A 15,211-nucleotide genomic window follows, 5' to 3' on the forward strand; every position below is an offset into this window, starting at 1 on the left:
TGAAGAGATCTTGAATGAACCTTTGTCTGAAGGAAAATATGTCAATGACTCAACTCTCTACAAAAACAAATTGTTTAACGACAGAGTGTTTATGAGTTTTTCACTTGAAGCTACAGTATGGATGACAGACAAAATGTTAGAGTAAGAGAATAAAAAGAGAAAGGGTTGAGAGAAATGAGGGAGGTAAGTAAAGGTTTGAGGAGTTTCTTGTTTTTTTTAGTCTGAAAATAAAATTATTCAAATACCTATTTTTATCTATCAATATTCGGTACACATAGCTATACAAACTAAAAAAAGAACTTACATAACTTAACAAACCCCATATATATATATATATATATATATATATATATATATATATATATATATATATATATATATATATATATATATATATATATATATATATATATATATATATATATATATATATTAGCATATCTTAATATTGATGGGAAGAATTTTGATTCAAATTTTTATAACAAGGTTTATGACGGGGATTACTTGAAATTATTTTTTGTATCAAAAATAATTTTAATATAGATTTAGTTAATTAAGTGTTTATTTGAGTAAAAAGATTTAATACGAGTAAATGAATTTGAAAATTTTTGAAAATAAAGTGTGAATTGTTTTTTGGAAAAAAAAATAAATAATTAAGATAAATTTGAAAATAAAATTTGTGAGAATTTATAAAAATTTGTGATGGATTAAAAAATATTTTAATAGATAAAAAATTAAAAATTACCAAATTACCTTTAATGATAATATTAAAAATTATATTTGTGAACAATATAAAAAATGTTTATTATTATTATTGCTATTAATATTATTTTATTGTTATTATTAATTATTATAATCCTTTCAAACAAACCGATTATTATTGTTAACTAATTAAAATGTGGTATTTAACAATGAGTTTCACTTACCATGAAACCAAACACATTGCAAGTTGTACCATCACGCCAATTCCTACAAGCTTCAAAAACTTTGAAATCGGTTCCGTGCATAACATAACCGATTTCATACATAACAACCATACACAAACAATTAAAAAAGGCCTTAGTCAACTTCAAATTTATTCATGAGAAATCAATAAAATGTGATTATGACTTTAAAGTGTGAATACAATTTTTATGACTAAACACTGTAGTTAGAAGTCCAATAACTACACTTTTTATATAATTTTGTATTGTTGTATTGGTTTATGTAAATAGGTATAAATAGGAAAAATAAAATTAGAGAAATTATTTAAATGTTAAGCGTATGATTAGTTTTTTACTTAAACAACAAAAATATGTTTATGATGGTTGGTTAAAATCAAAATACGTGAAGGAAGGGGAACGTTTAGTAGGTTGATAAATATTGATATACACCAAATATAAATAACAAAATATATTTTGTATATTTTTCTCTTGAAACAAAATTGAATGTGAATTTTGTTTGAAAACGATTTAAGATATTCAAAGACATGTTTGATATTTTTGAAGGAGAATAATATTAATAAAGTTAATCCCATCAAACTTTAGCATACATAAGACGTATATATTTACGCCATGTGTATTTTTCTACCCATCAACCTTTATTAATTTATAGGTTTAATCATTCACTAAGTCTCTATTTTCGCATGAAATCTCAATTTGGTCCCTTTCTTTCTGGAAATATCAATTTGGTCCCAAATTTATGAAAATTGTAACAATTGGATCCTTTCCGTTAAATTGTCTCCAACGGCGTTAGTGTTTGTCTGATGTGGCACGCTGTTAACTGACGTGGCTTACTGAAGTCACTTAGACGTGGATAATTCAATTTTGGACGAACCCAAAAGCAGAGCAATAAACCCTAAGCCTTGCCATCTTCATTGCCAACATTAATGATAGCAGAGATAAAAGATGAAGGGAGACGATGTCGCCGACACCTACTCCATTTGCAAGCAAAGTACAGGTATGGGAAAGGCACCCTCCATGGCCTTCTTATTCCTTTTCCCATTCCTACCTAATGGCTAGAAAAACCAGGCATTTAGTGAAAGAGCAAGTGTTGCAGAAAAGTGGGTGTGTCACTGTGCACAAGTATGACCAATCTGAAAAAGCTTGGAATTTGAATGTTTATTGTTGCTGCCAAACTGTCACTGTTCACTCTGTCTTCTCCTCACTTATTGCACTTAAATTTGCCTTTTGCCATGTATGTGTTTATCAGTTTATCTTCCAAATAATAATAAAAGTTGGCAAACTTTTTCAATGGGACCCAAGACACCATTGATATGATTTCATTCAGGAAATGCCCGATCTCATCCTTTAACACCGCTTCGTCATGTCAATTACCTCTTCTATTGTACCTTTCAATTCTTGGAACAAAGCAAGGTTTTCGTTCTCTATTTTACTTTATGCATTAAGTGGATCTTACCATTTCTTTCATCTCATAACAGCAACTCTTGTTTCACAATTTGCAACTTTAAAAGTTATTAAACAAGAGTTTGTAAATAATATAACCAAATCTTCGTATTTTATTAGAATTAATTCGCTTAAGTACGCAAAAACGTATGATCCAAAGTAAATTTAAACGCCTAAACTTGCTAAAACATTTACACCTCTACTTCTCAGAGGAGTGGTCAAGCATCTCAGTCAAACTCAGGCCAATCTCTCTTACATAAATCATATTCAGGGACATACACCAGAAACAATATATGAAAATCAAATAATCTCAATCGCGTGGTCGCCACTGTGGAGCTTGCCGCCGGCGTTGCCTAGGGCCAATGGCGCTTCCTAGAGCCGGTGGTGTTGCTCCCCTCTTCTTTTTCTGTGAGATATGTCTTCCCTCCGACTTGGGGGATGCCGTTGTGCCTTCCACCTTGGAACAAGCCACCACCAGAGGTTCTGTCAACGTCTCCGTTGGTGCCTCTAGTCGCCACCCATGGCCACCACCGGGCTTGCAAATGGAGTAGGTGTCGGCGACATCGTCTCCCTTCATCTCTTATCTCTGCTATCATTAATGTTGGCAATGAAGATGGCAAGGCTTAGGGTTTATTGCTCTACTTTTGGGTTCGTCCAAAATTGAATTATCCACGTCTAAGTGACTTCAGTAAGCCACGTCAGTTAACAGCGTGCCACATCAGACAAACACTAACGTCGTTGGAGACAATTTAACGGAAAGGATCCAATTGTTACAATTTTCATAAATTTGGGACCCAATTGATATTTCCAGAAAGAAAGGGACCAAATTGAGATTCCATGCGAAAATAGGGACTTAGTGATAAACCTAATTTATAATGGTTACTTCCTTAGTAATATTTTTCATTATAGTTTTCAACGTCATTCGTTATTATTGAAACCTAACAAAGTCTCGTCAACTCGTCATAATTGATAATTTAATAAGGATGAATTGGTATTTTTAGTCATCTACCTTTATTTTTTAGTTAACTCTAATGAATTAAATCTTTTTAAAATAAAAAATATTAAAAAAATTATTTATTTTATTGCATTATATAAAAGAATACGATCCAATAAAAAAAATTCAACATGCAAAATTAATAATTATTTTAATCTGTTTAATTTAAAATACTAAATAATATATTAAAAGTTAATAAAATATTTGCATTATTAAATATATATTAAAAAGATAATTTTAAGAAATCATAAAAAAAGAAAATTTGTTGGTAACCCTCTCAGTCTGGGAAGTCAAAATTAGTCCAGGCATTTCTTCTTATACTTTCTAATTTTAGGATGCAACGATTTCTTTCAATTAAAAATGATTAAATATATTTTTAATTTTTTAATTTTTTAAAATTCGAAATTAGTCTATTTAAAGTTTTAAACTAATTTAATTTTTTATAATTAAAATAATTTAATTATTTTAATCAAATTTTGTTAAATTTATATAATATATTGAATATATTTTTAATTTAACATTAGAGTGAGAATATATCGATAAAAACTACTCATGTATTATTTTTTTAAAATTAAAATATTAAATTAAGTCAAAATTTTGAAAAATAACTATTTTAAATTTTCACTTAGTTAAAGAAAAAAGAAGACATATTCAATCTTATTTTAAATTATATATTTTAGAATATAAATTCATAATATAATAATTTGTAATAAAAAATTGTATTCTAACAGTTTATATTTTAAATTATGTAATTCAAAATACATTATTTATTTTGTATTTCAGAACGTATAATTTAAAATACAGTTTATGCGGATTTATAATTATTATAATTTTAAAATATAAAAATATTATTTAATATCTTATATTATAAGATGTGACATGTTTTTTAAATTTACCATTCAAAAGGGTTATGGATTACACATTCCAAAAATGGTTGAATTCCATAATATAACCCTGTAGTAAAAATTCTTTACAAAAAACTTAAAAATTTTAAATTTATGAAAATAGATGTTAAATATCTAAATTAGATTTGTACATATCATTTTCAATACTCAATCATTACTCCCACCTACATAAAAAAATAACCTAGAAATTCATAATTCATAACTTTGCTTATCCACATAAATCAAAAATATTATCTTTGTTCATATTTGTTTTGTTTTATTTTTATCGCGTTTAGACTTAACCGTGATTTTTTTTTCTTTGGTTATTCCTTCTTTTTATACGTGGAATCAAATTATGATCATGCTGATTACGTTAAGAGTATGAAAGGAGGTGAAGAAAAACATCTTTTTGATTATTTGTATATAAAAAGGATTCATCAAATAATTTATAAATAACATGTTAAGTCACAAATATAAGCAAATTTTTAAGTATTCACTTTCTATCAATTATTATAACAACTAATTTTAGATGCTTTATGTAAGAGATATCAATCCTAACAGAGACACAAATAAATATTTATAATATAAAATTATTTTATAATAAAAGTATACAAATTATTAAATAGACTAATAAATTTACAAGGAGTCCGTATTATATTTTATATATAATAAATATAGAAAAGTTTGAAAACTTTATAAATAATAATAATATTTTGAAATGGTTTTTCCCTAGCTCACCAGTTACAGTCGAAGCTCACCAGTTACGCAATCTGTAACACTGCTCCTACGCCCGAATCGTACGAAAATCGCCACCACCATCAGGTCGGTTTTCTAATATTGGATTTGTTTTTTCTCATCTTTGAAAGATTATTGGCACCAGTCATGGATAGCTCTTTAATGAAGAGAAAAGAGGGGCGTTTCGTTTGAATCAGTACTCGATCTTTGAGAGAGGAGAACATGACAGGCATAAATTTATAAATGGACGAGGATATTTTATGTAAAATTAGAATTTTGTTATTCGTTTTTACAATTAATTAGCAGACAATTAGAAAATTAATGTTTTTGTGTGCATCTTATAAACCTAGGTTTTTACAACTTTGTTGTTTAATCGTTTTGTTGACTATACCTTTATCGGTGGATGTTTTATTTATATGGGTTATATGTTGAATTATCTTGATAATATTTCATACATTTATATTATCTTTTGGAATTTATTTGACAAGAATAGTTCGTTTTTTCTTTTTTTAGTTAATCAAAATTTGATGGATAACAATAATTGGAGACCTAATCACAGCAATGAAGCTAATATGGATACCAGTAGTTGGAGAGGTGGGTTGCAGCAAGAATCACGCCAAAGAATTGTCAACAAAATGTAAGATTCAGTCTTATGGTCTCAATGATTTTTATTTGGTTCATAATTCCATAGATTGACAACATTTCCGCGAGTACCGTGGTGATCATAGCACCATTCAAAAAGTTATGAAACTTGTGCTCAAATGTCTGACTTTCAGGTTAATAAAACAATTAAATGGGTTCATTTTTTCTTGGAAAATGAAAATTTAATAAAATATTGCTTCTATGGTTTTTAATGTCATAATTAAAGTGTAGGGATGAGGTTTAGCATGTCTGCACATGCTCATTGATGATGAGGTTTAGCTGAATAAAGTCATTAACAAGAACATGACTATGTATAGAAATGGATTGGAACAGGGTTGAACTAACAATTATAGAGCATAAGGACATGAAAACAAATTAATGGAGAAAAGATGGAGGAGGATAATACATAGATGGTGTAAGAAACGGGTCTGCTACTTGCTACTTTAATTTGAAGTTTCATCTTCATCTTCATGATAAACAAGGAAGAGTAGTCACTTGGACTACTAGAAATCAAGAAAAAACTCATGGATGAGAACTACTCTCACATGTGCTTTAAACTCTCAATTTTTCATATATTTCAGAAGTTATCTTCGAAGGAAAGACATTGCTATACTAGCCTTGGCGGAGAATATTACAGAAAAAAGAGAATGAAATTCGAAAATTTAAATTTAAATCTGCTGCCATTCCTGATATCTATTCGACTATAATTGTTTTTTGTTTTGAACATGTGTATGATTTCAATAAGGTCTTTTTTACATTTTAACGAGCTTATAACAATTTAGGATTGTCTATTGACCATAAGTTTTCTATAATTTGTATTATTTAGTTATTAAATTGCTTTTCTTCATTTTTAATAGAATGGACACGTTAAAAAGACATATTCCTGTTTCTGGTCAAGAGGGATTGCATGAACTTCAGAAGATTGCTCAAAGGTTTGAAGAGAAGATGTTTACTGCTGCAACAAGCCAGGTACATATTTGATTATAGATTTATCAATTTGTGATTATGTTTACAATAACATTCTATTTGAAAGTTTGTGATTATGTTTACAATAACATTCTATTTGAAAGATTGATGGTTAAATGTGATATTCCCTTATTTCAGTCTGATTATCTACGAAAAATATCTTTGAAGATGCTTACCATGGAGACTAAATCCCAGGGCAGCATGGCCAATGCTCCAAATCAAGGTGGTCCACGTAACAAACCTCCCGATCCAGATCAGCTTTTAAAATTTTTCCATTGATATTAACATTTTAAAATTTATCTCTAAAAACATTGCAATGTCTGTGTCTATATTCGTTGTTGACTTGCAATTTTGGTTTCCTTTGCCATTCCCGATAGGTTTTAGTATCTAAAGAAAAATTTATTTTTAATTGTTTGGTTTGAATTTGAACACCAAATACATGTTAAAGAGGACTTAACTATTCAAATAGGACCAGTACGAGTCTTAGATGTGCAAACTAAGACGTTGCGAGGGAAGGACATTCGCACAGTGAAGGTGCTATGGGATGAAACTACTCAGAAAATGACTTGGGAACTAGAGGAGGTTATGAAGAAGGAGTATCCTTGTCTTTTTGGTAAGTAGAGCAATTTTCGATGATGAAAATTCTTTTGAGGAGGGGTGAATGTAAGACCCAGGAAATATGTGGTAATTAGGGAAATATGTGGTAATTAGGGAAATATGTGGTAATTAGGGAAATATGTGGTAATTAGGGTGAATGTTGTAGAATTGACTATCTTTTGTTTCTACTTTTATTATTATAAAGAAAACCCATAGGCTAGCCTTAACCCATAGGGCTTTTAGGGATATCTGGTCCGGTAGGTTTTTTTAATGAGAATTTTTTTGGCCCTGTGGGCTTTTTTAGCCCCAACTCACATGGGTTAGGGCCAAATCTTATAAAATGGGCCGCTTTGACAGCTCTAGCTCCAGGTGATGCTATGTTGATAGTAGTGTTATTATAATGATTATAGTTGATAGTAGTGTTATTATAATGATTATAGTAAGTAGTTAACTTAACCGTTAATGAATTGATAAACCAAGGGTCTATGTGTGAGATGTTAGTGATGATATCAAAGTTCAAGGGTCAAGAATCGAGGATTGAAGATCAATATAAAAAAATGAGTAATTCATTATGATTAAGTTATGTTAGAGGATTAAAAATCCTGTTTGTTGGGATGGGGTGGTTTATGGTTGATATATGCAATGCGTTTATATCTTATTATTATTGTGATTGTTTTATCGGTAGCTTATCTCACATGTGTTTGTGTGTTGTGAATAAAATTATGGGCGATGATCGTATAATGTGTTATATGTGAACAGATGATGTTGCAGATGGTGCTGAGGCAGGGTAGATTCGAGACGGGGGACAAACTTAAGATTTTTATTTAAAGTCATTGCATTTGAATTTTAAAACAATGTATTTGAAGTTATTTTATTTTGTTTGGTTATTTCCATTAGATAAGGGTTTTTGGAACAATCATGTTTTGAATAAATTATATTATATATTTAAGTTTTTAAATTTTCACAATGATAAAATTTTGAAAGTTATCGGTTTTTGAATAATATGAGGCATTACATGAATAACTCAATTGTTATTTTTTTAAAATTGGGAGATTAAATTAAACTAAAGTTTTAACGATTTTCAATATTTACTTAAAGAAAAAAAATTTTAACTTTATTTTAAATTATATATTTTAGAATATAAATTTATAAATTTATAATATAATAATTTGTAATAAAAATTTGTATTATAAAAATTTATTTTTTAAATTATGTAATTCAAAATACAATATAATTTTAAAAACAATTTATGCGGATTTGTAATTATTATAATTCTAGAATATAAAAATATTATTTAATATTTTATATTATAAGATTTGAAATGTTTTTTAAATTTACCATACAGAAGGCTTATGGATTACCCATTCCAAAATGGTTGAATTCTATAATATAAACCTGTACTAAAAATTCTTTAAAAAAACTTGAAAATTTTGAATTTATGAAATTAAATATTAAATATCTAAATTGGATTTGTCAATAGAGATATCATTTTCAATATTCAATCATTAGACATAGAAATAATCTAGAAATTCATAACTATTTTGCTTATGTATATAAATCAAACATATTATCTTTGTTTTACCGTTGAAAGTCATATTTGTTTTATTTTATTTTTATTGTGTTTAGACTTAACCGTGATTTTTGTCTTTGATTATTCCTTCTTTTTATATGTGAAATTAAATTATGATCATACTAATTACATTAAAGAGTAGATATAAAAGTAGGTGAAGAAAACATCTTTTTAATCACTTGTATACAAAAGGGTGGAATAAAAAAGGTAAAACATATGAGAAATAAGAATATGTCCTCCGTAATAATTTTTATGATTCAATAACTTTTCCAATGATTTAATAAAAATACACAGCTGAGAAAATTTTTATTTTTACTATTTTAAATTTTATTGAAAATAAATAAATTTCCTCGACTTCCCAATTGTAAAATGCAATATTTACAAAATTTAACAATTTATATATTTTGGTGTAATAAAATAATAACACACAGGGAAAATAAGTTAACTTTATATTAACAAAAATATAACATCTCATTTCGAAATAATACAATATCTATAATTATATATTTATATATAAAGAAGATTCGTGTTTTTTTCTAACATTTTTTTCTAATTTTATTTTTAAGTAATCATGATTTTAAATTTAAATAATTATATTTTTATTTTTATCTTTCAAAAATCGTTAATCTAAATTTAATTATTTTATAAATTATTTAAAGTTTAAAATGGTAAATATTTTACTATTCTATCATTTTAATATTTATTTTTTTAAAATTCAAATAAATATCTATAATATAAAATTATTTATAATAAAAAATATACAAATATTTTATAGACTAATAAATTTACAATAAAAATAAAGTAGTTCGTATTATATTTTATATATCATAAATATAGAAAAGTTAGAAAACTTTATAAATAATAATAATAATATTTTGAAGCTCACCAGTCATACACGCAATCTGTAACACTGCTCCTACGCCCGAATCGCACGAAAATCGCCACTACCATCAGGTCGGTTTTCTAATATTGGATTTCTTTTTTCTTTTTTTTCTCATCTTTGAAAGATTATTGGCTCCCGTCATGGATAGCTCTTTAATCCAAAGAGCGAATATAAAAGAGGGGCGTTTGGTTTGAATCAGTACTCGATCTTTGATAGACGAGAACATGATAGGCATAAATTTATAAATGGACAAAATTGAGGATATTTTATGTAAAATTGGAATTTTGTTAGTCGCTTTTACAATTAATTACCAGACAATTAGAAAATTAATGTTTTTGTGTGCATCTTATAAACCTAAGTTTTTATAACATTTTGCTTTGTTGTTTAACCGTTTTGTTGACTATACCATTTATTGGTGGATGTTTTATTTATATGGGTTATGTTGAATTATCTTCATAATATTTCATACATTTATATTATCTTTGGAAATTTAATTTGACAAGAATAGTCCGTTTTTCTTTTTTTAGTTTATCAAAATTAGATGGATAACAATAATTGGAGACCTAATCAAGGCACTGAAGCCAATATGGATACTAGTGACTGGAGAGGTGGCTTGCAGCAAGAGTCCCGCCAAAGAATTGTCAACAAAATGTAAGATTCAGTCTTATGGTTTCACTGATTTTTATTTGGTTCATAATTCCATAGATTGAGAATATTTCCGCGAGTACTCTGGTCTCTTTGAATGTATATGAAAGAGCATAGCACCGTAATTGTAATTCTATGATTCAAAGAATTATGAAACTTGTGCTCAAATGTGACTGTCAAGTTAACAAAATAATTAAATGTGTTTATTTTTCTTGAAAAATGAAAATTTAATAAAATATTGCTTCTATGGTTTTTAATGTCATAATTAAAGTGTAGGGATGAGGTTTAGCATGTCTGCACATGCTCATTGATGATGAGGTTTAGCCGAATAAAGTCATTAACAAGATAACTATGGATAGAAATGGATTGAAATAGGGTTGAACTAACAATTATAGAGCATAAGGACATGAAAACAAATTAATGGAGAAAAGATGGAGGAGGATAATAGTTAGATGGTGTAAGAAACGGGTCTGCTACTTAATACTTGAATTTGAAGTTTCATCTTCATCTTCATGATAAACAACAAGGAAGAGTAGTCACTTGGATTACTAGAAATCAAGATAAAACTCATGGATGAGAACTACTCTCACAAGTGCTTCAAACTCTTAATTTTTCATATATTTCAGAAGTTATTTTCGAAGGAAAGACATTGCTATACTAGCCTTGGCGGAGAATATTACAGAAAAAAAGAGAATGAAATTCGAAAATTTAAATTTAAATATGCTGCTTGCACTCCATTCCTGATATCTATTCCACTATAATTGTTTTTTGTTTTGAACATGTGTATGATTTCAATAAGGTCTTTTTTACATTTTAACGAGCTTATAACATTTTAGGATTGCCTATTGACCATAAGTTTTCTATAATTTGTATTATTTAGTTATTAAATTGCTTTTCTTCATTTTCTATAGAATGGACACGTTAAAAAGACATCTTCCTGTTTCTGGTCAAGAGGGATTGCATGAACTTCAGAAGATTGCTCAAAGGTTTGAAGAGAAGATTTTTACTGCTGCAACAAGCCAGGTACGTATTTGATTATAGATTTATCAATTTGTGTTTATGTTTACAATAACATTCCATTTGAAAGATTGATGGTTTAATGTGATATTCCCTTATTTCAGTCTGATTATCTACGAAAAATATCTTTGAAGATGCTTACCATGGAGACTAAATCCCAGGGCAGCATGGCCAATGCTCCAAATCAAGGTGGTCCAAGTAATAAACCTCCCGATCCAGGTCTGCTTTTAAAATTTTTCCATTGATATTAACATTTTAAAATTTATCTCTAAAAACATTGCAATGTCTATGTCTATATCCGTGGTTGACTTGCAATTTTGGTTTCCTTTGCCATTTCCGCTTTTTTTCCAGGTTTTAGTATCTAAAGAGAATTTATTTTTAATTGTTTGGTTTGAATTTGAACACCAAATACATTTATGTTTTTTTTTTTTTTAGATTGTATGTTGATTTGGGTTTAAGTGATTGATTGCCAAAAGATAAAGGATGCAAGTGTTGTATCCTACATTAGGAATCTTTTGCTAAACTTGAGTTTAAGTCTTCCACCAAAAAGAGCACATTGAAATTACAAATCTAGGTGTTGGATGAGTAACCATTTGACTAAAATTGAAACGGCAAGGAATGTGGGCCTAGACACTCATAGTAAGCCCAAGGTTTTGAGGTTGTGTGAAAGGAGAAAAAAGGGTGTGAAGAGTAGTGTTGTGGTGGCAAAAGATGTAACCGAATCAATTAAGGAATGAGAGGGATAGGGAAAATATAAGGTAGTAAAATAAGAGGTAGTGGGGAGAGAAAAAACTTCGGTTAGGAGTGGGAATGTTGTTTCCTTGAAGGAGCTTGCTCTGTGGCAGTAGGATTGTTAACCCTACTGTGTTTCTGATACACTTTTGAGTAATAATATTGGCTTTATTTCATCCATTTTTGTTGTAGGAACCCTAACAAAAATCAATCTAATTGTGAATGGAAAATACAAATTACCCACAAAGGAAAAAAGTGATGAAATGCTTAATTTTTGAAAGTTCAAAAAGCTTGAACCACATTGTTAACTCTTTATTCCCTCTGAAGGCCAGCTTGTATCCATTATTACAGGTAGTATTGTTTGTTCATACATTTGCTTTCTTTTATTTGGACCGTTCTTGCTTGCTTACTAGCTTTTTTGTAACTTCAACTCCTTGTTAGGTTGCAAAATTCCAATTGTGTGCTGTTAACAATTCATTCGGATCCTGATGTTATATCTTAAGTTTTTTGTGGGTTTCTCTGTCTTAACGAATCACTGTTTATTTAATAGGGCTTGTAATTCCACCTCAAGTTCACAATCCTGGGCAGCAACATTCTATTTCTATGCCCAATCAATCCCAGGCACGCCAACAGCTTATGCAAAATAATATTGCATCTCAATCATCGGGTTTAACCCAGACTCCTATCCAAAATGTTGGTCAGAATAATCCTAACATGCAGAATATACCTGGACAGAATTCAGTGGGGAACACCATTAGCCAGAATTCCAACATGCAAAATATGTTTGCTGGTTCCCAGAGACAAATTCAAGCAAGGCAGCAGGTTGTTCCCCAACAACAGCAGCAATCACAAAATTCACAGCAATTTCTATATCAACAACAAATTCAACATCAGCTTATAAGGCACAAGTTCCACCACCAGCAGCAGCAGCAGCAGCAGCAGCAGCAGCAGCAGAATCTTCTACAACCAAATCAACTGCAATCTTCTCAGCAACCTGTCATTCAAACATCATCTGTTATGCAGCAGGCTCCCATGATGCAGACATCTCTACCTAGCATTCAGCACAATCAACAATCTAATAATGTTCAACAATCAACACAGTCTGTGCTTCAGCAACACTCCCAAGTTATCAGGCAACAACAACCACAACAAACTTCAATCATTCATCAGCAACAAACACCAATGACTCAACAGTCAATATTACCTCCACAACAGCAACAACAACAACAGCTTATGGGCGCACAGGGAAATGCCTCAAACATGCAGCATACCCAAATACTTGGGACACAAAGTAATGTTAGTGATTTGCAGCAACCACAGAGGTTACTTGCACAACAGAACAATCTCTCCAACCTGCAACAGCAACAGCAACAATTGATAAATCAGCAAAACAACCTATCAAATATGCATCAACAGTTGGGTAATAATGTCCCTGGGTTACAGCCACAGCAAGTCTTAGGACCTCAATCTGGCAACTCAGGTATGCAAACAAGCCAGCACTCTGCACACGTGCTACAACAATCACAGGTTCAAATTCAACCACAATCTCAACAAAATGCATCAAATTTGTTACCATCTCAAGTGCAGCAGTCACAGACACAGCCTCCACAACAGCAATTGATGCCACAGATTCAATCTCAGCCTGCACAATTGCAACAACAGTTGGGTTTGCAACAGCAACCAAATTCCTTGCAACGAGATATGCAACAAAGGCTTCAAGCCTCAGGTCCCTTACTTCAGCAATCAACTGTTCTTGATCAGCAGAAGCAGTTATATCAATCACAAAGACCCCTTCCAGAAACTTCATCAAGTATGTGAATTTGCAACTATGCATTTTTCTTTGTGTGCTTTACCTTCTGTCAATTGGTGGCTTCTTGGTGATCAAACTCGTGAGCTTACCTACTACCGTGGGTCATTTAGGAGGTAGACAAATTGTGCGATCACATCATGGAATAAAAGATCCCCATCTTATATAAAATTGTATTTCAAACATCTATATAACATAAATAGGTTGGATAACTTTGAAATCTCTACTGACATTAAAACACTAAAAACATTTATTTTTCAATACATTAAAGTCTTATTCTAAATACAATACAGATGTAATTCTGCAAGGTCTAAGCCCTGTCTGCCCAGCAAAAGAATGGCCTAAGCCCTCTAATAGAGCCAAGGCCACTAGTTAAATATGGAAATTGAAACATTAAAACACTAAAAACATTTATTTTTCAGTGAACTGCTCCACAAAATGTAATATTACAAAAGCAGAGAAAGGAGTGTACATCAAAATATGATAGAACAGGTATAGTAATCTAAAGCATACTCTAGCAAAGTGCAGACTGAACTGATGACAATAAGCTTTTCTATATTTCTTTTATTTTTCTTTCAACACATAATAGGACTTGAAAACCTTCTTCCTTGACCATTGTACGGAGGGTTACCTCTGATGTGACATTTGTTTCTTCACTTTTAAAAAGAGTGTTCCCCTTGCGTTTGTTCTTTCATCTTTCCAGTCCACTTTTAGCTTTACTTAAGTTGCTATGTTTTTTTTTTCTGTTAATTTCACCATAATTTTTCTTTCTTTTTTCTTCATTATTTTGTTCTTTTTTGCTCCTAGATTGATAGTAGTTGGGTGTGTAAATTTGACTTATTATTTGTCATGAATATATTTAACATCTTTAATGTGTTATAAATTATTTAGTTTGTATTATAATATTAAAATAAGCAGCCATCCAGTTCCTGCTATATCCTTTTCAGAACTGTTTGTTATATGCCACTGTGCAAATTTGGTAGCTATGAGAACAGGCATGCCTGTGATTTAGTTTTAAGGTGGTAGCACTGTTCTGTCCTTGCCCTAGACGGCTAGACCTTATAGGGATAATTTAGCAGATATTGTTTGTAGACATTGTGTTTTGCAGGTATGAGAGAGTTTTGCAATATGTCATTTGATTTTGGGTATTATCTGGGTTTGGGTTTGATTTTGTCAGCAGTTAAGATGCAAAACCAAGGGCAGGATTACTAGGATTGCTTGATCCCTGTAATTTGACATGCTCGAGTACCGTCCCTACATGATCTCAGTAGGATTAGTTTTCTTCTAAATCAGGATACCCCATCTTACAAGCATGTAGAAGTCAAATCGTATACGAATCTACATGTAGGAGTTCT

General features: G+C 30.1%; 2 protein-coding genes across 5 annotated transcripts in view; both read left to right on the forward strand.

The window, feature by feature from the left end:
• Positions 1–4,945: 4,945 nt before the first annotated feature.
• LOC108333448 (mediator of RNA polymerase II transcription subunit 15a) lies at positions 4,946–8,166 on the forward strand. 3 transcript variants are annotated; one of them, XM_017568891.2, is made up of 6 exons: positions 4,946–5,084; positions 5,511–5,634; positions 6,497–6,608; positions 6,744–6,828; positions 7,075–7,218; positions 7,962–8,166. In XM_017568891.2, the coding sequence occupies exons 2-6, from the start codon at positions 5,525–5,527 to the stop codon at positions 7,991–7,993; spliced, it is 483 nt and encodes a 160-aa protein (XP_017424380.1). In that variant the 5' UTR covers positions 4,946–5,084; positions 5,511–5,524; the 3' UTR covers positions 7,994–8,166. The 3 variants fall into 3 exon arrangements, with proteins under 3 accessions (XP_017424380.1, XP_017424381.1, XP_017424382.1); XM_017568892.2 differs by having other exon boundaries at positions 7,081–7,218; XM_017568893.2 differs by lacking the exon at positions 7,075–7,218.
• A 1,478-nt stretch (positions 8,167–9,644) lies between these two features.
• LOC108333863 (mediator of RNA polymerase II transcription subunit 15a) overlaps positions 9,645–15,211 on the forward strand; it is a 30,333-nt gene continuing 24,766 nt past the window's right edge. For both annotated transcript variants that reach the window (XM_017569323.2, XM_017569325.2), the window contains exons 1-5: positions 9,645–9,726; positions 10,183–10,306; positions 11,212–11,323; positions 11,422–11,536; positions 12,600–13,859. In XM_017569323.2, the coding sequence (XP_017424812.1) occupies positions 10,197–10,306; positions 11,212–11,323; positions 11,422–11,536; positions 12,600–13,859 (1,597 nt within the window). In that variant the 5' untranslated portion in view covers positions 9,645–9,726; positions 10,183–10,196. The remainder of the gene's footprint in view (positions 9,727–10,182; positions 10,307–11,211; positions 11,324–11,421; positions 11,537–12,599; positions 13,860–15,211) is intronic.

Source organism: Vigna angularis, chromosome 11 (assembly GCF_016808095.1).
Source record: "Vigna angularis cultivar LongXiaoDou No.4 chromosome 11, ASM1680809v1, whole genome shotgun sequence".
Lineage (NCBI taxonomy): Eukaryota > Viridiplantae > Streptophyta > Magnoliopsida > Fabales > Fabaceae > Vigna > Vigna angularis.

Excerpts from the sequence above, each read along its gene's own strand:
- LOC108333448 (XM_017568891.2), top strand. The coding sequence starts at position 5,525 with ATGGATAACAATAATTGGAGACCTAATCACAGCAATGAAGCTAATATG. Across the intron at positions 5,635-6,496 it reads CAAAGAATTGTCAACAAAAT|AATGGACACGTTAAAAAGAC; the intron begins GTAAGATTCAGT and ends CATTTTTAATAG. Across the intron at positions 6,829-7,074 it reads GGCCAATGCTCCAAATCAAG|GACCAGTACGAGTCTTAGAT; the intron begins GTGGTCCACGTA and ends CTATTCAAATAG.